General features: G+C 41.8%; 1 protein-coding gene across 1 annotated transcript in view; it reads left to right on the top strand.

Moving 5' to 3' along the window:
* The window catches only part of LOC309546075 (C4b-binding protein alpha chain-like), a 290,333-nt gene extending 263,230 nt beyond the window's left edge, over window positions 1–27,103 (top strand). Inside the window, exons 20-23 of the mRNA XM_082245585.1 lie at window positions 1,048–1,239; window positions 4,340–4,436; window positions 16,138–16,217; window positions 26,851–27,103. Of these exons, the coding sequence (XP_082101711.1) occupies window positions 1,048–1,239; window positions 4,340–4,436; window positions 16,138–16,217; window positions 26,851–27,041 (560 nt within the window). The 3' untranslated portion in view covers window positions 27,042–27,103. The remainder of the gene's footprint in view (window positions 1–1,047; window positions 1,240–4,339; window positions 4,437–16,137; window positions 16,218–26,850) is intronic.
* Window positions 27,104–27,376: the final 273 nt, after the last annotated feature.

The following is a 27,376-nucleotide window of genomic DNA, read 5'->3' as shown; positions in this document are numbered from 1 at the left end:
AGTAACCTAAGAGAATCAACCCAGAGAGTAAGCAGTATTGTGTACATTTTGTTTTTAGATTTTTACAAGTACAGTACACTGTATAAAATAGTCTCTCCTTTTAGATTGTCTAAAAATATTTAGTAATGTCGATTCTGATAACTAAAGTTCCTAGAGATTAAAGTGATATTAAAGGCAATTTTCTTTTTAAAATGCCAAACATGTCATACTTGCCTGCTCTGTGGCTTTGCATAGGGAAGCCCTGATCTTCCTCTTTTTGGGTCCCACGCTACCGCTCCTGGCCCCTCCCTTCTTCTGCCTACACCCAGAGAAGCCCTGATGTTTCTCTTCTCGGGCCCTCCGCCACCGCTCTTGGACCCTCTCTTCTTCTACCTGCCCCCCTCAAGTTTCTCTGAGTTCATTCACACACAAAGTTGTGGCTCGGCCCCTCCCCTCTCTCCTCATTGGCTCACTGGTTGTGATTGACAGAGACGGGAGCCAATGGCTCCCACTGCTGTCTCAGCCCATGAAGAGGGAGAGCCCCTGGAGAGCCAAGGGTCTTGTGCACATCGCTAGATCGCAATGGGGCTCAGGTAAGTATTAGGGAGTCTGGAGGGCTTCTGCTTAGAATGCATGAAGGTAAAAAACCTTGAGAATTTAGAGCCACTTTAACAAACTGACACTTATGGTACAAACTGACAATACTTGTGGTATTGCTTCTTCTGTAACATTATTTCTCGCAGTTGTGTTCCAATTTAAATATGAACGCAAGATTATGTTAGGTTTTATGAAGATAATGTGTTTGACAATTTTGTATCTAATGCCTCACTTGGCTTCCATTGATGCATTTGACCACAATTTAAATTGCATCAATTTTCCCTTTCTTTTCTAAGACAGATGTTTCTAAATGGAATTGAAATTATGTTCGTAACATGTCTTCAGAACACATGGGAATTGCTTAATTTTTGGAATGCCTCTTCATTTAATGTCCTTCTAATTAATTGCATTTAGACTCATTCATTCAGTTGAGTTTCTTAAATTTTTTTTTTTTTGTATTTTTTTTGACAGCCGTCTGCAAGTCCCCCCCTGAACTTGGATATGGAGAGCTGGAAAAACGGTTTCCTCAAAACCAATATTTCAATGTTGGTACATCCTTGAAGTACAAGTGCCGACCAGGCTATATCTTCACTGACAATGCAAACAATGAAATTACTTGTGGTCCTGACCTTAAGTGGTCAGATCCTGAAGTATTTTGTGAACGTAAGTTGGTAACTCTTGGAGTCCCAAAACGCCTACACTAGATTTATTTGTATGTGCTTAATATCTTTTATACTAATACATGTTTAATATGTATAACTGGAACACCTGACACAGACCCCTTAGTTAATGTCAGTTGCATATTGAAAGGAAAGATTATGAATTTTTTTTGTACTTCTTGCCACTGGGTTGGCATTCATAAAAGACTATGCTGTAGACTCAAATGTGTAAGACCGATTTCATATTTGTCTCATACACCAAGCAATTACAATCAGCAATTCCTGATGTGAAGACTCTAATATGTGTCAAATAATTAGGAAGAATTTAGCAGATTTACATCTATGTATCATGGCAAAACACATTACATGCATTGACACCTTGCAGTGCCATTCATTTTGAAAAGCACCCCAACACACTAAGGCAATGCACCATAGTGCATGATGTCAAAAATCTGGGACTTTAGGGAAGTTTGCAGTTGGCTGCCTTAATGCAACTTACATTAACCTCTTTTCAACCACCCACGTTGTACTGCGGACAGGTAGCTCCTATAGGCACAGCGACGTACCTGTACAGTGCTTTTCAAAAGTATTCGGCCCCCCTTGAACTTTGCTACCTTTTGCCACATTTCAGGCTTCAAACATAAAGATATAAAACTGTAATTTTTTTGTGAAGAATCAACAAAAAGTGGGACACAATCATGAATTGGAACGAAATTTATTGGATATTTCAAACTTTGTTAACACATAAAAAACTGAAAAATTGGCCGTGCAAAATTATTCAGCCCCTTTACTTTCAGTGCAGCCCAGTCCAGAAGTTCAGTGAGGATCGCTGAATGATCCAATGTTGACCTAAATGACTAATGATGATAAATAGAATACACCTGTGTGTAATCAAGTCTCTGTATAAATGCACCTGCACTGTGATAGTCTCAGAGGTCCGTTTAAAGCGCAGAGAGCTTCATGAAGAACAAGGAACACACCAGGCAGATCCGAGATACTGTTGTGGAGAAGTTTAAAGCCGGATTTGGATACAAAAAGATTTCCCAAGCTTTAAACATCCCAAGGAGCACTGTGCAAGCGATAATATTGAAATCGAAAGAGTATCAGACCACTGCAAATCTACGAAGACCTGGCCGTCCCTCTAAACTTTCAGCTCATACAAGGAGAAGACTGATCAGAGAGGCAGCCAAGAGGCCCATGATCACTCTGGATGAACTGCAGAGATCTACCGCTGAGGTAGGACAACAATCAGTCGTGTACTGCACAAATCTGGCCTTTATGGAAGAGTGACAAGAAGAAAGCCATTTCTTAAAGATATCCATAAAAAGTGTTGTTTAAAGTTTGCCACAAGCCACCTGGGAGACAAACCAAACATGTGGAAGAAGGTGCTCTGGTCAGATAAAACCAAAATCAAAATTTTTGGCAACAATGCAAAACGTTATGTTTGGCGTAAAAGCAACACAGCTCATCACCTGGTGGCAGAATCATGGTTTGGGCCTGCTTTTCTTCAGCAGGGACAGGGAAGATGGTTAAAATTGATGGGAAGATGGATGGAGCCAAATACAGGACCATTCTGCAAGAAAACCTGATGGAGTCTGCAAAAGACCTGAGACTGGTACGGAGATTTGTCTTCCAACAAGACAATGATCCAAAACATAAAGCAAAATCTACAATGGAATGGTTCACAAATAAACATATCCAGGTGTTAGAAAGTGAAAGTCAAGACCTGAATCCAATCGAGAATCCGTGGAAAGAACTGAAAACTGCTGTTCACAAACGCTCTCCATCCAACCTCACTGAGCTCGAGCTGTTTTGTAAGGAGGAATGGGCAAAAATTTCAGTCTCTCGATGTGCAAAACTGATAGAGACATACCCCAAGCGACTTACAGCTGTAATCGCAGCAAAAGGTGGCGCTACAAAGTATTAACTTAAGGGGGCTGAATAATTTTGCACGCCCAATTTTCCAGTTCTTTATTTGTTAACAAAGTTTGAAATATCCAATAAATTTCGTTCCACTTCATGATTGTGTCCCACTTGTTGTTGATTCTTCACAAAAAATTACAGTTTTATATCTTTATGTTTGAAGCCTGAAATGTGGCAAAAGGTTGAAAAGTTCAAAGGGGCCGAATTCTTTCGCAAGGCACTGTATCTCGCTGGCCTCTTCCTAGTACAGGGCATGCAGGGAGAATAGATATATTTAGACAAAAAGTAGAATAGATATTTAGTAAAAAGCAGCACATAATACGCACATTAACACGTGTTAGGCATACACTTAACCCCAAGATATTAACTCTTTTCCAGCCAGTGTCATTAGTACAGGACAGTGTATATTATTAGCACTGATCACTGTATTAGTGTCACTGGTGATGTCAGTGTCAGTTAGTCAGTTCCCATCCAGCGTCAGTGTATGATTTGCCTGCTGCGCTATCACAGTCCCACTATAAGTCGCTGATCACCTCCATTACTACTAAGAAAAAAATATATATATTTTTTTTTTTTTCAAATTGTTTTTTTTTTTTGGTTTATATATTAAAAAAAAAAAAACCCAGTGGTGATCAAATACAACCTAAAGAAAATGACACATTTGATTTGGGTACAGTGTTGCATGATCACAGAATTACTAGTAAAAGTAGTGCAGTGTTAAATGGCAATAAATGGCCTGGTCATGAACGGGGTAAACCCTTCCAGAGCTCAAGTGGTTAATGCGTGACCTAACGCTTGTGCATTAACACACCACACCAATGTAAATGTGAATCTGTGAATTAGCTGTCTATGTTTATTTACTTAATTGAATATCTATGCATTACATGTTTTTCTAATTTACTCATCAATAGTAAATGAAAATACATTTATATAAACATGGTGTCACTGCTCTAGAATAGGTCTATTAAAGGAGTTGGAAAGGCAGAAGGGTTTTTTTTATCCACCCCCTAATACTTATCTGAGCCCCGTCTCTATCCAGCTATGTCCACAAGTCCCTCGACCGTCTGGGATTCTCTCTCCTGATTGGCTGAGACACAGAAAGTAAAAATGTTATTTCACCTTGTTATTTTAAATTGTGGAACATGAAAAATAAATATAATGGCTTTCTTTCACTATTGCAGGCCAGCCATGTGACAACCCAGGAGACATTGCTCATGGAGAAATACAATTTAAAGACTTTTTGTTTGAATCAAAAGTAAATTATACATGTAAACCAGGGTAAGTATATTATTGTGTATTTGTGTATTATAGGGTAATAGGTCTAGATCATTTGTCAAATGTTTAATAAAAAGATATGAATGACAGAGACCTGAACATGGAAAGTTTTTTTTATGAACTGCAAATACAACCTGTTGAATAGTTCTCATTTTTACAGAGAAAGATTAACACCACGCTACCTCGGCAAGGCAGCAGCTCACAGCACACCACCCTCAGTGATACGTACACTATATTGTCAAAAGTATTGGGACACCTGCCTTTACATGTGCATGAACTTCAATGGTATCCCAGTCTTAGTCCGTAGGGTTCAATATTGAGTTTGCCCATCCTTTGCAGCTATACCAGCTTCAACTCTTCTGGGAAGGCTGTCCACAAGGTGTATGAGTGTGTGTATGGGAATGTTTGACCATTCTTCCAGGAGTGCATTTGTGAGGTCAGGCACTGTTGTGGACAAGAAGGCCTGCTCTAATTCATCCCAGAAGAGTTCTATTGGGTTGAGGTCAGGCCAATCAAGTTCCTCCACTCCAAACTCCCTCATCCATGTCTTTATGGACCTTGCTTTGTGCACTGGTCCAAATCATTGGGTGGAGGGGGGATTATGGTATGGGGTTGCTTTTCAGGGGTTGGGTTTGGCCCCATAGTTCCAGTGAAGGAAACGCTTAAGGCATCAGCATACCAAGACATTTGGGAAAATTTCATGCTCCCAACTTTGTGGGAACAGTTTGGGGATGGCCCCTTCCTGTTACAACATGACTGCACACCAGTAATTGTATTAATATGAAAAATATATATGTAAATACATTTTAAAAAAATTGTATATTTAACCACTTAAGGACTGGGCCTAATTCTGACACTTAGCCCAATTTAGCCCAAGTTAGCCCATTTTTTTTCTATAATGTGAAAGATAATGTTACGCTGAGTAAATAGATACCCAACATGTCATGCTTAAAAATTGTGCAAGCTCATGGAATGGCGACAAGCATTGGTACTTAAAAATCCCCATAGGCGACATTTTAAAAATTTCTACAGGTTACCAGCTTAAAGTTACAGAGTAGGTCTAACAATCACGGCAATACCTCACATGTGTGGTTTGAACACCGTTTACATATGTGGGTGGGACTTGCGTATGCATTCGCTTCTGCGTGCGAGCTAACGGGGACAGGGCGCTTTAATTTTTTTTCCTATTTTTTTTATTTATTATTTTTTATTTTTACAGTTTTAAAAAAAAAAAAATGTTTGATCATTTTTATTCCTATTACAAGGAATGTAAACCTTGTAGTAGAAATAGGCATGACAGTACCTCTTTATTGTGAGATCTGGGGTCAAAAAGACCTCAGACCTCACAACTAGGGATGATCGAACGGTTTGAGTCGACCATCGGTTCGACCCGAACATTGACTGTTCGAAATTCGGCCGAATTTCCAACTTTTTGCTGAAAAAGTTCGGAATTCGGCAACCAGAACCGACCAAAATGCAATGGGACAGGAACTGGGCTTTAAAAGCTAGTGATTGGACCAGAACCATCAGTAAAAGCCAATTGAGGGGGCAGGAGGATGCTAGGAATGTGATTGGAGTGACTAGGGGGTCCAGAGGCCAATCAGTAGTATATAACATAGCCCCACCAAATCTCTAGCATTGTAATACAGGGATGTGGAAGAGAGTGGAAGCAGTTCTGTTAACCCTGCTTCAAAGTGTCATTTAGCAATTATTAGTGTGAGGAAAGGGATATCTAGTTTAGTTAGGGTACTATTTTCCACTATAGTTAGATTTAATAATCTAGTTTCTGTAGGGAAAGTGTTAAGTGTCAGGGGGACCGTAGTGTAGTGTAGGGTTAACTGACTCTGACTGCTATGGCAGGGTGACCAAACCCTTCCATGTCAGGGTGACCGCCATAGAAAAAAGATTGTTTCTATTAGAATTGCAGTAGAGCAGAATAGTGGCTTCGCTACTTTCACACCTGGCCGTTTTTGTAGCAGGCGTTTATTGGGCTTTTTTGTGGACGTCTTTGGAGGCAGGCATGACATCTGAACTTCTGTGTAGGGGTATATATACACACACATGTATGTATATATACACATACACACATATAGGTGTGAAAGTAGCAGAACCCTATGCCTGCGCTAATGAAATAATTAGCAGGCATAGGGCTACGCTCCTATCACACCTATATGTGTATATGTGTATAAATACATATAAGTGTGTGTGTGTATATATACCCCTATACAGAAGTTCAGATGTTATGCCTGCCTCCAAAGATGCCCAAAAAAAACGCCTGCAACAAGACACCTGGGCGTTTTTGTTCCAGGCGTTTTTTTGGGCATTTTTTGGGCGTCTTTGGAGACAGGCATGACATCTGAACTTCTGTGTAGGGGTATATATACACACACACTTATATGTATTTATACACATACACACATATAGGTGTGATAGGAGCGTAGCCCTATGCATGCAAATTATTTAATTAGCGCAGCCATAGGGTTATGCTACTTTCACACCTATATATGTGTATATATACATACATACATGTGTGTGTGTGTGTATATATACCCCTATACAGAAGTTCAGATGTTATGCCTGCCTCCAAAGACGCCCAAAAATGCCCCAAAAAACGCCTGCAACAAAAACGCCCAGGTGTGTTGTTGCAGGCATTTTTTTTGGGCATTTTTTGGGCGTCTTTGGAGGCAGGCATAACATCTGAACTTCTGTATAGGGGTATATATACACACACACTTATATGTATTTATACACATACACACATATAGGTGTGATAGGAACGTAGCCCTATGCCTGCTAATTATTTCATTAGAGCAGGCATAGGGTTCTGCTACTTTCACACCTATATATGTGTATGTGTACATATACATACATGTGTGTGTGTATATATACCCCTACACAGAAGTTCAGATGTCATGCCTGCCTCCAAACACGTCCACAAAAAAGCCCTATAAACGCCTGCAACAAAAACAGCCGGGTGTGAAAATAGCGGAGCCACTATCCTGCTCTACTGCAATTCTAATACAAACAATCTTTTTTTGTCTGGTTCTGGACATGCTACAGAGCTGAAACTTCACAGGTACACTTTTTAGACCCCCCAGACACTAAATCCAAAGAAATCTAATTTTTTTTTTCAATAATTTTTTCAATAATTGGCTCTCTATCAAAAATGAAAATTTTTAATAACTTTTTTTTTGTGTGATTAATAGTCCCTGGGCCATGACCCAGAACCCTAGGCACTTTTTAGGGGCATTTATTGGGTTTTAGGGCTTCAAAATTGTGTTTTTGATTACCAATGGGGTTCTGAAATCCGGGCCGAACTTTCGGGAAGTTCGGGTGTTCTAGTCGAACCGAACTTTTCAAAAGTTCGATCATCCCTACTCACAACTACACTAAAAAAGAAAAATAGCTGAAAAAAAATTGTCTCTTTAAGCCGGTTGCTAGGAGACGGCGTTTGACGTCCCTCTGGTCCTCCAAGACCATAGAGTCGAGTGGGGGCCATCTAGCCTTCATTCGACTTCCTGTCTGTGAGGAGAGAGGACCGGATCGTTGTCCCCGCTGCCGGCAGGTCCGGTAAGCGGGGAAAACTACCAGGACGCGGTGGGAGGGGGTACACCTCTTCCGCCGCACCGTAAGGGAGATCCCGCGGCGAATCCGCTGCTGGCACCACCCTTATCTGAAAGAGGACCGCCTATCGTTTTGAAAAATACTGGGTGTGACGTGAGACACTTTGGTTGGGGGGCTTGTGGAACCCCAATTGCTTTAGGGAGGTTGGGAGACCCCTTGTCCAGCATCCCCAGTCCCTCTTATGTGTAAATCACCCTGTGTCTATAAGGGGCACAGGGTGACCAAAAACCCTAGTCAGGCCAGCTCTGCACTAATCAGACTCTTGCTGGGGGGGGTGTGTTACACTTTAATGCTGTCTATTGTTCTTTGGGATCTCGATGCCGGTGTGTCTGGCCTTGAATGAGATTCCTGAATGTTCAGGTGTTTGTGTCATCTATTGTTTGCCTGCTAGCATTCTGTGCATTCCGCCTAGGCTGATTTAAGTGCTCAGTTAATTGGTATGTTAATGATATCATGGTCAGCCCTACCTCGTTATCGTAGCTATTGTGTGATATTTTGTGTAAATATTTGACTGGCCAATGACATACTTCTCCAATGTATAAAAGTCTGTGAGTTGGTTTTAATAAACAGTCCATTCTGGTTTCACTCCAAAACTTGTACTGTCTAGTTCTTGGGGTAACTATAGCCAGAATCACGGATCCCGTGTTCCAGAGCTTAGGAAGCAGGTTACTGGCGGAGATACCCAGTCGTTGGTGTCCGGATTCCGTCACATTGGTGGCAAGCGGTGGGACGCTTCCTGCAGTCTGGGACATCCAAACCTCCACCGGGATCCAAGATAGGGATAGCAGACTTTGGTCAACCCAACGGAGATATGGACCTGGCATCAGAGTTTGAGGGGGTGCTGCGGATCGCCCTTTCAGTATTCCCCAGGACGGTCTCTGCGGATCAATACCTGGAGCTCAGGCAGCAGATTCGGGTGGGGCTCTGGCTTGGAGCCCTCCAGCTTGCTGGTATATACCAGGGAAAGTGCTTTCCAACCCCAGGGGAACAGGCCAGTGATCAACGGAAGTTGCGGATGGCATTCCTGGGAGAGCGGCCCCAGGAGCAATGGGTATCCGAGTTGGACAGGCTGGTCCAGCAGGAGATAGAGCTGGACAATCAGTATCGGGCTCTGCAATGGCACGCAGAGCAGAAATATTTAGGAGAGACATCAGAATGCTCTCCGGAGGGATATGACTTTGGTGGCCCTGGATTGCTGTGGGAGAGCCTTACAGATGTCTTTGTGTTTGGGGATGAAGGGGAACCTACCCTTGAGAACCTGCAAGAATACAGAGAGGCTATGCTCCGTCTCACAGGGGTCTCAGAGCTTGAACCTGATCTAGAACACTTGGTAAGGAAAGAACAGCATCTGGAAAGGGCATACAGGAAACTGCTAGGACACGTTCAGCAGCATGCCTATGAGTCGGCAGTGGAAACTCCGGAGATTGCTGTTCCCAAAGCTAAAGTGCTGACAACAGGGCAGAGCTCTGCTAGCCTCTGCCCAGCACCAGTAACATCTTCTGGATTCCACAGAAAGGAGATGGTGAACCTCGATCCCCAGACACCACCAGAGACTGGGGATTTAATAGACTTTTCTATTGAGGAGGAACAACCCGGTGAGACTCCTGCAGAACAGCTCACTTCAGAGCATGGCGCTGTGGACCCCTGCATACAACAATCGGTGGCCCTGAAGGATGTGTGCAAGGTCACCGATGTTTCAATTTACTTCCCAGTGGAAAAGCTGGAAGCTGGGCAGAACGCTACTGGCCTCTGCCCACAACAGTCTCTCCTTGGTTGGAGAGACAGTACAGACTGGGGGTACTGTGAAGACCCACCGATGGCAGGTGGAGATGGGACCGCGGTCTCTGCACCAGACCTACAGGGATGGTGGATGGCCGGTCCAGATCCCCCACCTACCCCGCAGGAATACAAGGAGGAGGAGGTAAGTGATCCCTCCTCTCTACAGCAGACCCCCAACCAGGTTCTGGGGGTAGTATTCGCCAACCCCAACCCAGCAGAAGGGCTGGCAACAGAGCAGAGCGCTGCTGGCCTCTGCCCCCAACTAACAGAAGATGGATTCCCTGTGGTAGTGGATGAGACTTTGGTTCCCACTTACACAACCCCAGAAAAGGTCTGGCATTGGGACAGGAGGATGTCAGCCTTGTTGTGCAATCACTGGTGGATTTTCATACAGAAAAAGTATATGAGACTACAGTCTCCACCTGCATACCCCAGGGATGCTGGGCAGTCGGCCCAGATCCCCAACAGCATGATGGAGTGATCCCAGTCACCCTGTCTTCTCTCCAGCGGCTAAATGGACTCCAGGGAGAAGGACCAGTCCACACTTCTCCCCAGCAGGGGTTTTGTTCTACAAGAGAGGCAGAGGTTGGCTGGGTGAGTAACGATCTGTTCCGGACAATTTGTTTGGGGTACTGTGTGGTTGCAGACATTGGGGGACTGGAACTACGGACTAACTTCAAAGTCAACCCGTTTGGGGTCTCCTTCTGTGTTAGTCTCCTGCCGAAAGGGGAGATATGTGACGTGAGACACTTTGGTTGGGGGGCTTGTGGAACCCCAATTGCTTTAGGGAGGTTGGGAGACCCCTTGTCCAGCATCCCCAGTCCCTCTTATGTGTAAATCACCCTGTGTCTATAAGGGGCACAGGGTGACCAAAAACCCTAGTCAGGCCAGCTCTGCACTAATCAGACTCTTGCTGGGGGGGGGTGTGTTACACTTTAATGCTGTCTATTGTTCTTTGGGATCTCGATGCCGGTGTGTCTGGCCTTGAATGAGATTCCTGAATGTTCAGGTGTTTGTGTCATCTATTGTTTGCCTGCTAGCATTCTGTGCATTCCGCCTAGGCTGATTTAAGTGCTCAGTTAATTGGTATGTTAATGATATCATGGTCAGCCCTACCTCGTTATCGTAGCTATTGTGTGATATTTTGTGTAAATATTTGACTGGCCAATGACATACTTCTCCAATGTATAAAAGTCTGTGAGTTGGTTTTAATAAACAGTCCATTCTGGTTTCACTCCAAAACTTGTACTGTCTAGTTCTTGGGGTAACTATAGCCAGAATCACGGATCCCGTGTTCCAGAGCTTAGGAAGCAGGTTACTGGCGGAGATACCCAGTCGTTGGTGTCCGGATTCCGTCACACTGGGGTTATGGCAGCTATCTGCCCGGGTATAACCCCAGTATTTAGCATCAAAGTACCGACGGCGGGCGGTTGGTAGGTGGATATATATCGCCAAAAAATTACAGGAACACTTTTGAACCACAACATACAGGGGTATACAATGTACGGTTAACAGCAAGCACACACACACATCATAGGTTTAACTGGATGGACTGATGTCTTTTTTCAACCTCACAAACTATGTAACTAGGTAACTATAGTGTAGCATCAAGTCAATCAAACTCCTGCGATATTGATCTAGTCAGTTAAGTAACAGAGAGGGTTGTTAATCACTTTCAGCTGCTTTAGTGTTAATTAAACTAACAGGTGCACTAGATGGGACACAAGACGACCTCCAAAACTGGAATGGTTTTACAGGTGAAGGCCACTGATATTTTTTTCCCTACTCCTCTTTTCTGACTGTTTTTCACTAGTTTTTCATTTGGCTTGGGTCAGTGTCACTACTGGTAGCATGAGGTGATACCTGGACCCTATAGGAGGTTGTACAGGCAGTCCAACTCCTTCATAATGGCACATCAATATGTGCCATTGCCAGAAGGTTTGCTGTGTCTCCCAACACAATCTCAAGAGCATGGAGGAGATTCCACGAGACAGGCCGTAGAAGGTCTTTAACCCATCAGCAGGACCAGTATCTGCTCCTTCGTGCAAGGAGGAACAGGATGAGCACTGCCAGAGCCCTACAAAATTACCTCCAGCAGGCCACTGGTGTGAATGTCTCTGACCAAAAAAACAGACTTCATGAGGGTGGCCTGAGGATCCAACATCATTTAGTGGGTCCTGTGTTCACTGCCCAGCACTGTGGAGCTCGATTGGCATTTGCCATTGAACACCAGAATTGGCAGGTACGCCACTGGCACACTGTGCTTTTCACAGATGAGAGCAGGTTCACCCTGAGCACATATGACAGACATGAAAGGGTCTGGAGAAGCCATCAAGAACGTTATGCTGCCTGTAATATCGTTCAGCATGATGAGTTTGGTAGTGGGTCAGTGATAGTCTAGGTAGGCATATCCATGGAGGGACACACAGATCTCTACAGGCTAGACAATGGCACCCTGACTGCCATTAGGTATCTGGATGAAATCCTTGGACCCATTGTCAGACCCTACACTGGCGCAGTGAGTCCTGGGTTCCACCTGGTGCACGACAACATGTGGCGAGAGTATGTGGCCGGTTCCTGGAGGATGAAGGAAATGATACCATTGAATGGCTCCCTTGCTCGCCTGACTTAAATCCAATTGAACACCTCTGAGACATTATGTTTAGATCCATATGACGCCACCAGGTTGCACTTCAGTTTGTTCAGGAGCTCAGTGATGCCCTGGTCCAGATCTGAGAGCAAATACCCCAGGGCACCATCCATCGTCTCATTAGGAGCATGTGTTGTCAGGCATGTATACAAGCATATGGGGGCCATACAAACTACTGAGTACCATTTTGAGTTTCTGCAATGAAATTTCAACTAAATGGACTAGCCTGCTGCATCATTTTTTCACTTTGAATTCTTTGAATTCAGCCCTATGTAGGTTGATCATTTTCATTTCCATCAAACGATGTGGCATCCTTTCATTCCTAACACATTATCCAGTCCATATCAGTATATATATCCAGCATAATAATTTCCCCCCATTGAGATCTAGTGTGTTTTTAAAGTGTTCCTTTAATTTTTTTGATATACAGTATCTCCCAAAAGTAAGTACACCCCTCACATTTTTATAAATATTTTATTATATCTTTTCATGTGACAACACTGAAGAAATTACACTTTGCTACAATGTAAAGTAGTGAGTGTACAGCTTGTATAACAGTGTAAATTTGCTGTCCCCCTCAAAATAACTCAACACACAGCCATTAATGTCTAAACTGCTGGCAACAAAAGTGAGTACACCCCTAAGTGGAAATGTCCAAATTGGGCCCAAAGTGTAAATATTTTGTGTGGCCACCATTATTTTCCAGCACTGCCTTAACCCTCTTGGGCATGGAGTTCACCAGAGCTTCACAGGCTGCCACTGGAGTCCTCTTCCACTCTTCTATGATGACATCACGGAGCTGGTGGATATTAGAGACCTTGCGCTCTTCCACCTTCCATTTGAGGATGCCCCACAGATGCTCAATAGGGTTTAGGTCTGCAGACTTGCTTGGCCAGTCCATCACGTGGTCGTCTTGGAGGTGTGTTTGGGGTTGTTATGTTGGAATACTGCCCTGCGGCCCAGTCTCCAAAGGGAGGGGATCATGCTCTGCTTCAATATGTCACAGTACATGTTGGCATTCATGGTTCCCTCAATGAACTGTAGCTCCCCAGTGCCGGCAGCACTCATACAGCCCCAGACCATGACACTCCCACCACCATGCTTGACTGTAGGCAAGACACACTTGTCTTTGTACTCCTCACCTAGTGGCTGTTACACACGCTTGACACCATCTGAACCAAATACGTTTATATTGGTCTCCTCAGACCACAGAACATGGTTCCAGTAATCAATGTCCTTAGTCTTCTTTTCTTCAGCAAACTGTTTTCAGGCTTTCTTGTGCATCATCTTTAGAAGAGGTCTTCCTTCTGGGATGACAGCCATGCAGACCAATTTGATGCAGTGTGCTGCGTATGGTTTGAGCACTGACAGGCTGACCCCCCACCCCTTCAACCTCTGTAGCAATGCTGGCAGCACTCATACGCCTATTTCCCAAAGACAACCTCTGGATATGACGCTGAGCATGTGCACTCAACTTCTTTGGTCGACCATGGCAAAGCCTGTTCTAAATGGAACCTGTCCTGTTAAAAGCGCTGTATGGTCTTGGCCACCATGCTGCAGCTCATTTTCAGGGTCTTGGCAATCTTCTCATAGTCTAGACCATCTTTATGTAGAGCAACAATTATTTTTTTCAGATCTTCAGAGAGTTCTTTGCCATGAGGTGCCATGTTGAACTTCCAGTGACCAGTATGAGAGAGTAAGAGCGATAACTGCAAATTTTACACACCTGCTCCCCATTTACACCTGAGACCTTGTAACACTAATGAGTCACATGACACTGGGGGGGTGGCTAATTGGGTCCAATTTGGACATGTTCACTTGTGTACATGGGGTGTACTCACTTTTGTTGCCAGCGGTTTAGACATTAATAGCTGTGTGTTGAGTTATTTTGAGGGGACAGCAAATATTATACAAGCTGTACACGTACTACTTTACATTGTAGCAAAGTGCCATTTCTTCAGTGTTGTCACATTAAAAGATATAATAAAATATTTACAAAAATGTGAGATACTGTATATAAATAAAAATTATTTAGGTAGGCAAACTAATCACAGTTATATGACTGAAGTAGATATAAATAAATAACTCCAATGAAAAGAGTGAATGAATAGGGTTCTATAGCATGTGTCACGCTTACCCCAAAGGCAGGTGGTCAGACACTATAACTGGCTACTGTGTTCTTCACCTATAGCAGCCCCCTTTACCATAAGGCAAGCAGGTCTACCAGTACTTGATTGCCACCAGGACTTATACGCAATGCTATTCGTGGTGGCCAGGCACTGCGTGAACTGAGCAAGGAAAACAGGTACTTGCGATTACCAGACAGGCAAAGTGGTTAAATGACAGTCCAGGTAAAAGGCAGGGTTCAGAGAATAGTCAGATTATATGATCCAAGGTCATACACAAGGAAATATGATCTAACAGAGCAGGGCAGACAAACAGGCAGCTTGATCAGGTGTTACACACTCTATCACAAGCATGAGACTGCAAGCTTGGCTGGCTTATATCAGGTTTGGTCGCCTCCCAGAGACTGGATGCTGAAACCAGCAGTTATGGCGAAGTAGGAACACACATGCTCCTGACAGCATGATAATTACTTAGTACAGGGAATGAGTGAAGTAGTCAAATTTTTCTTTGCTGTATAATCACCTAACAGATCAATGGGGAAGATGAGATTATGGTGCTTTAGGTGGTTTTAAGGGATAAAAATGGCTTTTTAGGTGTTATTTTACACAAAGGGAAAATATCAACTTGAAAAATTTAGAGCCAGTACACAATTTGTTTACCTTACAGTCTTTAATTTTGTTGTTGCTTGTTGTTTTCTTTCTTTTTTTGCATATAACAATAATATATATTAAAGAGGTTATAAACCTCCCCAAAAAATAAATAAAAACCTGAAAGACAAAAGCATAATGAGCTAGTATGCATTGTATTATGAAATACTTGCCTTAGAACGAAGCCCCCTCAGCGCTGCCTGCTCACCGCTGACACAGGCCGACATGTTCACCAGTCTTCCTAGAGACCCAATGATGTCACTCCCACCGTTCACGGCACAGGGCTCTGAAGGAATGGCACAGGCGGCCGTTCCTTCAGAGTGCATGCGCCAGTGATGTTACTGGATGCATGCAAAGTAAATATCTCCTAAACTGTCCATGTTTAGGAAATATTTACAGTACCTATAGCTAAGCCTCATCATAGGCTTAGCTATAGGTACAAGGTACAGAGGAAGCTTTACTTCCTCTTTAAATAACAAATAGAAAAAGTGTACTGTCTCTAACATTTTACCCAGTTTCCCTAAAGGGCCTTTAAGTAGTCAATGCATAAAGTAGTAAAAATGTAATTGTCAATCCGATCAACTCAATGTTGCTTCAGTTATTTTGGGTACAGCGTTTGTGCTGATTTAGAACAGCTTGTTAAGGAACAACCAATGTGGTCTTAAGATTATGAGATCCATGGCCAAATATGTTGTAACTTCAATGGGCAGTATCTAATTTAATATTTTGAAAACCTATTACCTAGCCTCAATGTGCCAAAAGTTTGCAAGCTCTAGACTCCGAATAAAGCTCAAAATTGGTTATGGCAAACTAATGTATGTTATTAAAACGGTTTGTTATCACAGTTGAATGAATAATTATAATACAAATATTCCAGATATACAATGATTTCAAGAAGGAGCTACAGGAGCTGTCAAGCTGATGGAACTTGGAGTGGGACACCCCCAGTGTGTAAAGGTAAAGTAGCAATACAGGTTTAGATAATAAAAGAAAATTAAAATATCTTTTCACTTAGGCCTCCTTCATACAAGTGATTACCTGCATACACCAGATTCCAGCGACAAAAATCAGCAAATTCATTTGTGCAAGGTAATCGCCGGTGTGAAGAAATCCTAATACATATATTAAAAGATATAATTTAAGCGTAACTAAAGCCAAAGGTTTTTGGATAGAGTAGTAAAGGGTTAGAATCTTTGCTAATTATTTATTGCTGTCTGTGTTCCTGCTAGAGAGATTTACCCTATTAGCCTGGGTGACCACTGATAGTGGGACTAAAAGAGGAAAACCCAAAATGATGTGTTGTCAGCAGAACAGGAAAAGAAGGCAATTCTTCCAATGGGAAATGGTCTAGTGACAGCTATCTTAGGCCCCTTTCACACATGCAGACTGTTCATTTCATCAGTTCAGTCAGTTTTTTTTCAAACAAACAATGGGCGAAGTTTACATCAGTTTTTCATCATTTGCTCACAGTTTTTCCTGAGTTTCTCATCAGTTTTTTACATCTACTGCAAATGCAAAAAAACGGATGCAAAAATAGACCGTTTGTCAGTTTAGAGCCGTTTTTCGTGCGTTGCGTTTTTTTACCGGAACAAAAATAGGGCTTTGATACGTTTCAAAAAACAGATTTTTTGACGGATGAGAATGTAAAGGATTGTAAATCGATGATCATCTGTTTACAATAATTTTTCCATAGAGATACTTTGATGTCTGTTTTCCACCTGTCAACATATGGATGAAAAACGGACCAACGGTCCGCCTGTATAAAAGGGGCTTTATGGGGTATTTCCCTCAATTTAGAAAGGTTTCGCCCACTTCTTGTGTTTACATGACAGAACGGAAAGGGAAACCTCAAGAATGGGAAGCAGATGGCCTGACAGAGGTTTTAACCAGCTCCTACTCCATTCAAAATGAAATAAAGAATCAGCTTTAGTATAATTAAAGTGGAATTCCAGCCTAATTCTAACTACTCTTAAGACTGTCCATCCCCCTCTCTTAACACCTATGTTTACTAACCTGTATAAGAAAGATGTATATTTGCAGGCCACTTCAGTCAGGTCACATAATCTCCCCTGTGTCAGCTAGCCGTGCTGCTGGGGAGAGGGAAGAGTGCTCCGACAACAGCTAGTAAAGCCTGAAGCAATGATGCCACCCATTGGCTTCAAAGGCCCATCCGTTGTCGCTGCAGTCTCCTCTCCCCTGAAGTAATGCTGGCTGCTTCACGATCACATGACAAGACCTGAAAATAGGTAAGCATCTTTCTTAAACAGGTTAGTTAGGATAGGTGCTAGGAGGGAGAGAAAAGATTTCAAGGAGTAGTACAGCCAAAGCTTGTTTGGCTGTACTTCTCCAATGGATCCCAGGAGTGCAGATCCTTCTGCTGTTTTTAGCATACAGCCGGCTGAAGCCCGCTGTTGGCTGAATTCACAGAGCCAGTCCAGGCTTGGGCACGATCATGACAATGAAGGCAGGCTCCACTCACATGCTTGGGCGGGCACCTGGTTCAGCCTTTCAGCTAGCCGCTGAGAGCCTGAGCCAGCTGCTCCCGCCCCCTCCACTGCCCAACGCTCCAGTAAGCAAGGGGGAGGGCAGAGAGCGGTGACTAACAGTCACCAAGATCTCTGCTCAGGAAGCTGGTGACTGTCCCTGCTCAGGGACCCATGATATCCCAGCTATTGGCAGTGTTTGATTGCTCGGTTCTCTTTGTTATAGCCGGCGGGGAACAGATGCAGCATTGGACCAATGCTGCATCCTCCTAGGTAAGTATGATTGGGGGGAAAAAAAACTCCATTCTTCTCCTTTAAGAGTAGTTGGGGTTAAGCTGGAGCTCCACTATAAAGAATCACTTTTGGTAATAAATGGAAGTTAAAATCAGTATTTTTTGCTAGAAAATTACTTAGAACCCGCAAACAATATATATTTTTAGCAGAGATTCTAGAGTATAAAATGGAGATCATTGCAATACTTTATTTCACACCATATTTTGGAAAAAATACATTTATTTTAATAAAAAAAAAAAGAAAACAATAAAGTTAGCCCACTTTTTTTGTATAATGTGAAAGATGATGTTACACCAAGTAAATTGATACCTAACATGTCATACTTCAAAATTGTGCACACTCATGGAATGGCGACAAACTACGATACTTAAAAATCTCCATAGGCTATTGTTTAAAAAGGTTTAAAGTTTACCTGTTTAGAGTTAAAGAGGAGGTCTTGTGTTATAATTATTGCTCTCACTCTAACAATCGTGAGGATACCTCACATGTGTGGTGTGAACACTGTTTACATATGTGGACACAACTTGCGTATGAGTTCGCTTTTGCGCGCGAGCTCGGAGGGACAGGGAGCTTTACATTTTTTTTTCTTACACTGTCCCTTTAAAAACTTTTTTTTAGATCCCTTTCATTTCTGTTACAAGGGATGTTTACATTATAAACAAGCTTGACTGGTCCTCTTTAATGAGAGATCTTGGGTCAAAAAGACATCAGATCTCTCATTTACGCTTAAAAGCAAAAAAAAAAAAATCGGCCCTTTAAGGTTGTTGGGTGCAAGTGACATTTCACGTTGCTTCGGTCCTCCCAGGGGCATAGAGTCGAGTGGGGCCCATCTTGACCTTACTTGACTTCCTGCCCATCTGTGCATCCGATCATTTTAGTTGCTCCGACGGCTCCGGTTAGCAGGGAAAATGCCTGGGAAGTGGTGGGAGGGGGGGGGGAACCTATCCTGCTGCCCATAAAAGTGATCCCGTGGCAAATCCCCCTCCGGGAACCACTTTTATCATATTCCGGATCGCCTGCTGTGTAAAAAACTATCAGGGTTATGGCAGCTAGTACCTATGTAAATACACAGTGGGCTTTCCTGAAGTGGTTAAAAGAGTTTGGTACAAAAAACTGTAATGTTTGCTGCTGAAAGCTTGCATCATGCTGGAAAACTCCTGGCTTTAAAGTGGAACTTTACCCATAACAGTTTAATAACAATGAATGTTATTTAACGAAAGAATATACAGTACATTCCACATGAATAATTCTGCTACCAAAATTAGTGTGTGCTGTAAATTGCCTACAGCATTGCTCCTATTTCTTCTTGCTGAAGGTCGCCATTTTGTTGAAGCCAAGAGCAGTCACTTCCTTATTGGAATCTCTCCCCCTCTACTTGGTCTTAAAAATGAAATGTTACTTTCTTCAATTAAAATATGTATACATTTCCAGCCTTGATTGTATGTCCTGTTTTAGATAAAGAGGAAAGCTGACAGAAGCGTTACATTTTTGAAGTTCACAGGGTGCATATGAGAGAAAAAGGAGAGAAAATCAGGGAAATAAGATAAGGCAGTATCCTTGTAGGTTTAACAGTTGTTTCACCCTGGCAGCAGAGTTTGTCCTGTCACATCTCCTGCTTTTCTTTTCTCCCTCACTAATATGTGTTCCCTCTGCATAGTCTGTCATTCCTGTTACTTTCTTCACCCTTCAGCAACAATAAATCTTAAAGCTGTCAACTGATCAGCCTCTAGTGGCTCTGATTTTAGGCACAGTGCTGAGAATAAAGAGCAATTGAACATGTGCAGAGCTGGGTGAAACAGTGTGTTACTGGATATTAAATAGTGTAGGCACTTATTTTTTTAATGTTTTACATACAGTCGGGTCCATAAATATTGGGACATCGACACAATTCTAATCTTTTTGGCTCTATACACCACCACAATGGATTTGAAGATGTGCTTTAACTGCAGACTTTCAGCTTTAATTTGAAGGTATTTACATACAAATCAGGGGAACAGTGTAGGAATTACAACAGTTTGTATATGTGCCTCCCACTTTTTAAAGGGACCAAAAATAATGGGACAGATTAACAATCAAAAATCAAACTTTCACTTTTTAATGTTTGGTTGCAAATCCTTTGCAGTCAATTACAGCCTGAAGTCTGGAATGCATAGACATCACCAGACGCTGGGTTTCATCCCTGGAGATACTCTGCCAGGCCTTTACTGCAACTGTCTTCAGTTCCTGCTTGTTCTTGGGGTATTTTCCCTTCAGTTTTGTCTTCAGCAAGGGAAATGCATGCTCAATCAGATTCAGGTCAGATGATTGACTTAACCATTGCATAACATTCCACTTCTTTCCCTTAAAAAACTCTTTGGTTGCTTTCGCAGTATACTTCGGGTCATTGTCCATCTACACTGTGAAGCGCCGTCCAATGAGTTCTGAAGCATTTGGCTGAATATGAGCAGATAATATTGCCAAAAACACTTCAGAATTCATCCTGCTGCTTTTGTCAGCAGTCACATCAACAATAAATACAAGATAACCAGTTCCATTGGCAGCCATACATGCCCACGCCATGACACTACCACCACCATGCTTCACTGATGAGGTGGTATGCTTTGGATCATGAGCAAGTCCTTTCCTTCTCCATACTCTTCTCTTCCCGTCACTCTGGTAAAAGTTGATCTTGGTCTCATCTGTCCATAGGATGTTGTTCCAGAACTGTGAAGGCTTTTTTTGGCAAACTCTAATCTGGCCTTCCTGTTTTTGAGGCTCACCAATGGTTTACATCTTGTGGTGAACCCTCTGTATTCACTCTGGTAAAGTCTTCTCTTAATTGTTGACTTTGACACACATACACCTACCTCCTGGAAAGTGTTCTTGATCTAGCCAACTGTTGTGAAGGGTGTTTTCTTCACCAGGGAAAGAATTCTTCGGCCATCCCCCACAGTTGTTTTCCGTGGTCTTCCGGGTCTTTTGGTGTTGCTGAGCTCACCGATGCGTTCTTTCTTTTTAAGGATGTTCCAAACAGTTGATTTGGCCACACCTAATGTTTTTGCTATCTCTCTGATGGGTTTGTTTTGTTTTTTCAGCCTAATGATGGCTTGCTTCACTGATAGTGACAGCTCTTTGGATCTCATATTGAGAGTTGACAGCAAAAGATTCCAAATGCAAATAGCACACTTGAAATGAACTCTGGACCTTTTATCTGCTCTTTGTAAATGGGATAATGAGGGAATAACACACACCTGGCCATGGAACAGCTGAGCAGCCAATTGTCCAATTACATTTGGTCCCTTTAAAAAGTGGGAGGCACATATACAAGCTCTTGTAATTCCTGTACCTTTCACCTGATTTGGATGTAAATAACCTCCAAATTAAAGCTGGAAGTCTGCAGTTAAATCACATCTTGTTTGTTTCATTTCAAATCCATTGTGGTGGTGTATAGAGCCAAAAAGATTAGAATTGCGTTGATGTCCCAATATTTATGGATCTGACTGTAGCTATAGCTGCAAAATGGGCCAGTCTGAAGTGATCTATCAGGACTTTATTTTCTGACAAAGGTTCCACTTTAAAATCATAAGCTTGCTTGGAAAAGTTAATGTCCACGCCACACTTTTAATAACAAACCCCAGCTACTGTATCAATAATATCCTCTGATATTTAGAATACAGAATTGATAAAAGTAATAATAATTATCTATGAGCATGTGCACTATCCATTTATGAAAAATATTCCTTACATAAAAATAAAATGTACAGCAGGTCAATGAATCTAAGATTGATAGAAGCACCCACACCTGCCACAGTTTCCTTTTTCTGATTCAAAGAACATTTTTTTGCTGCCTTCATTCCTACAGAGCTTTGCATCAAGGACTTTTGCCCAAAATGATTTCTTGTATGTTGCAGAAAATTGCTTGTATTTGCACATTTTTTTACCAAGTGTATACACTGAAAAGAAAAATGTGAAAAATGCAGCCACTGGCATTGGTTTCCTCAGGTTTGCATTTTAACCACTTCTGGACCATCCATTGTTTATATACATCGGTACTTTGATGTTAAATACCGGGGTCATGGCAGAAGATAGCTGCCAAAACCCCAGTATTTTGTTAAATGGCGGGCGATTCGCTTTAACATAAAGGTGGTCCCAGTGGTGGATTCACTGCGGGATTACCTTTATGCGCAGCGGGAGAGTTGCCCCCCATCCCACCGTCATTTTCCCTACAAGATAGCCCCCACTTGACTCTATGGCCTTGGAGGACTGGAGCGACGTCATACATCGCTTCCTCTTTTTTTTTGTTTTGTTTTTTAGTTTAGATGTGAGATCTGAGCTCTTTTTGACCCCAGATCTCACAATAAAGAGGACCTGTCCTGCCTATTTCTATTATAAGGGATGTTTACATTCTTTCTAATATAAATTAAAGTGATCAAAATTTTTTTTTTTTTAAGGGACAGTGTGAAAATAAAAAACGAATAGGAAAAAAAAAAATGTAAGTGCCCCGTCCCTGTTGGCTCGCGCTCAGAAGCGAACGCATACAGAAGTCGCGCCCACATAAGTAAACGGTGTTCAAACCACACGTGTGAGGTATCCCTGCGATGGTTAGAGCGAGAGCAATACTTCTAGCTCTGGACCCCCTCTGTAACTCTAAACTGGTAACCTGTAGAAATTTTTAAAGTGTCGCCTATGGAGATTTTCTGGTATCAATGTTTGTCGCCATTCCACGAGCACAATTTTTCCAATAAAAATTGTGTTTGTAAGACTGCTGCGCAAATACGGTGAGGTAAAAAATATTGGAGTGATTTCCATTTTATTCTCTAGGGTCTCTGCTAAAAAATAAAAAAAAATTAAAATATAATGTTTGGAGGTTATAAGTAATTTTCTAGCAAAAAAAAAATGTTTTTACTTGTAAACAACAAGTGTCAGAAATAGGCCGGTCCTTATGTTGTACATTCATTTAAGTGATATAAAAAACATTTTTTTTATTAAAATAGGAGATGTTATACTTAGCTGCTCTGTGAAACAATATTAAACAGAAGTGTCCCTTAACTCTTCTTTGGTGTTCCCCAGCTGGTGCTGTCCACTGCTTCTTATTCCAAGTGCCTCCAAAGCAAGCGGTTTGCTATGGGGACACCTGTGCAGTGGCTGTGTCTATAGACACACAAAGCACTGATCGGGCACTCCCCCCGCTCCCACCTCACAGGATATGGCTGACAGCAACAGGAACCAAAGACTCCCACTACCCTTAGTGTATCCTGTGAATCCAGGAAGAGAGAGTAGATTGCTCTACTTTCTGTTCCATCTGACAAGCATCACCTGTTTAGGAAGAAAAAAAAAAACTCCCTCATGGGGACACAGACCTGTTATTGCTGTCTGTGCCCCTGTTAAGGATATTCACCCTCTCTAATTTTCATGTTTCACTAAACGTGAAAGAAAATCCTAACTTTTTGGTTGTCACCAACCAGTGATTCCCTCACTTCCTTCCAAGGATTTCCTGTCACTTTCTGTTTTGTCCATGGGACAGGAAGTGAAGGGAAATCTCTCCAATGGGACACAGATGGCAAAATCCAAAATGAAAAACTTTTTGTCTTTTAGTTCTGCTTTAAAGTGCTGCATATTTATGACCAGAACTGTTTTGTTATTTCTAAATAGAAAAAAGGAGTTAGAACCCCTGTCAGCTTTTATCAAGGTTTGATGGGGAGATTCACCCTCTCTCTTAGTCCTGGTGACCATTGTCACTGGGACTGAAAGTGTCACCAGAAGAGGAATACAGATGAAGCCTTCTATTAAGGACACCTGTTCCAGTCATAACTGTCACCTCAGTTTATAACAATTTCTTCTCACTTTGTTGTGTCTCCGGGACATGAATTGAATGGAAATCTCACCAAATTGGGAAACTATGAATAAACTAACTATTTCCTACTCTATTAAAAACAAAATAATATGGTTTTGGCTTTATATACACATTTAAAAAGGAACCAAATTATCCCCACCCCCTGGGTTTTTTACCTTCTTACATTTTATTTTGCTGGTATAATACAGAATTGACATACTCATGCAGCCAGCAAATCCAGTTGTCCTGCTGTGATCCACTACACTGCTGTCACATACTGGGTCCCATGCCACTGTGTTGGTTGCTGATGTCACCAGGTGGCAGGTGCTTCTTCCTGGTTCAGATAACCTAGGCTCTGGATGGCATGTCGTTGTGCCCACCCACCTCCAGCTGCATGACTGAAGTCTGAAGGATCCTGAGATATGTGACATACATAACCCAGGAGGCTTCAGAGCACAGAAGATGTCATTCTGACCTAGGCTAGTAAGGGGACTGGGGGGGGGAACCTAAATATTCAAATAAAAAGAAAAACACGTTTTTTTACATTGCAGAGGGGGGAGAAGTAAAATCATGCCTAGTGCACCAGATGGACGACAGTCCGCTTTAAGCTCTATGTCCTGTTCCAATAAATTCCTCCCCTTTGTATTTATTGTACATGTTACCAGGGCAAACTGCTCAGTTTCAGAAGTTGAGCAAATGTAAAAATTGTGTGCAAGTTTAAGGTAATCTAATAAAATAAAATAAAAAATGTTTTCTAAGGATCAACACTGGTGTTAAATTCCATTGAAAAGAAGTCCCTTTTGAAAATTGCTTTTGGAATGTTTAATAAAAGAGAAGTTCGGACTTAAAAAAAAAAAGAAACATACCTAAATGGCTGCAGCATCAATACTATTCTGCATCTGCCCCCCCACTGCCTCTACACCGCTGATAACTCAGTTCTCGGTGACTGTCAGTCACTGGCTCTCTGCTCTGTCCATCCAGTGCTCACTGGAGAACTGGGCTGTTGTGTGGGCAGAAGTGGCTGGCTCCGGCACTTAGTGATTCACTGAGAGGCTGAGCCAGCTGCCAGTCCAGGCATCTGGGTGAATCCTGACAATAAAGTTGGGATCTCTCCAGAGTCTGGACATGTGTTTTACAGGAGTAAAGAAGGAAGTAGACTCCTGTGATCCCCAAAAGAAGTAGGGCCAAAAGAGCTTTGTCCCTACTTCTCTTCTAAACAGAGCACAAAGTAAACCAGTTCCTTTTGTGCATACCCGTGGAAAATGTACGTATTAGTCTGTTGGAAAAGAATGTTGTCTCCCTTGAAATACCATTCCTTGCCCACAGAGATGTAAACTTACTTAGTTTGAAAATGCATAAGTCAGTAATAGAGAAAAGGAGAAAGGAATTGCCTCCCTTCAAACATCATTTCTTGCTCACAGAGATTTGAACTTCACAATGATGATTTGGAATATTTTGCTTGATGGTTTTAGGAGACCTAGATATTTTGAAAAATCGATAACAATCATAGTAATAACACAGGAGATATTTAATGCCCTTTTTTTTCAGTCATTATATCTATAACAGCAAATTTGTTTTCTTCACTGGTTTTTCTGTTTTTTATAATTTGTTTATGCTAAAGACATAATACAGCAACTCATTAATCTTCTCACTATTACTTTGGTGCATTGATAGGATTTTTTTGCATTCTATAAATATACAGAAATTAGTGATTGCAAATAGATAGTGACTTACCAGAGCTGAAAGTTGAACTCCATCCAAGACTTTCATGTGTATAGAGTGAGAAATAAAATGTCCCACTGCTTGTGTCCTGCTTTGGAGATGTCCCCTCACTTTGTGTCCTTAACACATTAGCACATTGTTGTAAGCAGAACTTCCCCTCTGGAGCGCATTGTCCATATATTTCTTTATAGAATACATCTAAAAGCAATTGTACAAAAGGACAAACATGTCATGGAAAATGAAAAATGGCAACCTAACATGCAGAGACATCTCTGAATTCATATGCTTGCTTTTCCAGTAGTTCAGATAAGTGTAAAAAGGCATAAAAGCTGGGATGCTTTTGTCAGTTGCAGGTAGGACTGTACAATGGAGTTTGCTAAAATCCTTGCCCTGTATGTAATTGATCAGGAGGTTTTTCTTTTGCCAACCAAATTGGTGTTACATTGAACATACTATGCAGTACACTGTAAGTATTTTAGTGCAGGCAAAAGTATTTACATATGTTTACATCCATACATTTATAATGGCATGGGGCTAAAATGTATTTCTGCACATGATACATTCTTTACACTTTTCCTAAATAGCAAAAAAACAATTGCTCTTAGAGCCGGTTCACACTACCGCGACCAGAAAGTCGCCCCATGAAGGAGCGACTTTTTAGCGTGACTTTGAAGAGACTTGTTTAGAGACTTGTAAGCAACTTGGAAGAGACTTGTGCACTACTTTGAAGAGACTTAAATGATAGGCGACTTTTTCTGTGGGGAATGCCTGGCTAATAATTTTCTTCTTCCTGGAAAGTCTGGTAACAAGTCGCTTGAAATAAGATTAGGATCCGACTTAGAAAACTCCCATTGAAGTCTATGTGCACAAGTCGGATAGAGGTCGCCTTGAAGTAGTACAGGAACCTTTTCTAAAGTCGGAGCGACTTCAGTAGTGCATATTAAGACGGCTCTCATTCATTTACAATGAATTTGTGATGACAAGAGACTTGGGGCGACTTGAGGGCACACAAGTCGTGTCCCAAGTCGGAGTTGTGTGAACCGGCTCTAAAAAACATTATTTGAATTTAAAAGTCATCTTAGATGTCATGATATGGCATATTACTGTTCTAGTTCCATTTTGCATATAAAAAAAAGCAAACTATGTGTACAGAAAGAAACAAAACACAATTTTAAAGTTAAAGCCTGGGAGCCGAGGTTCAACGTATGAATTCAGCTAATTATAATGATGAGGTAAATCTTGTAGTATGCATTGCAATAATCAATATCCCCTCTCACAGCATCCATATGTGATAACATTTGGGAACTGCAAGAAGAAGCTAGAAAGTGTACATCGACCCCAGATGAGTGGATCAAGTATCTGCAGGTGCAGTACCTCTATCTCCAGATAGAGAACATAAAGCTGGATATTGAAATTAAGAAGAAGAAACTGAGTGCTGAGAAAAAAGAAGAAAATGTAGGAAGAAAATGAAGAAAACCAAAATATGACATAAAATTCTACTTTTATACATACTTGTGATTGCAAATGCAAAGGGGTCTATTTATAAAACACCCACATTCATAAACTCTTTTTGTGAAAAATATTAATTTTCACTGGTTTTCCTAAAGCTGCTCTGGGCAATGTCTGCACTCACAATCACCATATTTCAACAACCAAGGAAAGAAATTAAGCAACATCTATTTTGGAGGCAGAGTTTGCTTTGTTTGGTCACCTAATATTTTGGCAATGATTTACTCCACCCTGAATCTGAGGTAATCTATTTTTTAATAGAGGTAAGGTAGTAAATTGACTTTTCTTGCAGTTTG

The sequence above is a fragment of the Pelophylax lessonae genome, assembly GCF_965119305.1.
Source record: "Pelophylax lessonae genome assembly, chromosome: 2".
Lineage (NCBI taxonomy): Eukaryota > Metazoa > Chordata > Amphibia > Anura > Ranidae > Pelophylax > Pelophylax lessonae.
This window is presented reverse-complemented; position numbering and strand designations above follow the sequence as displayed.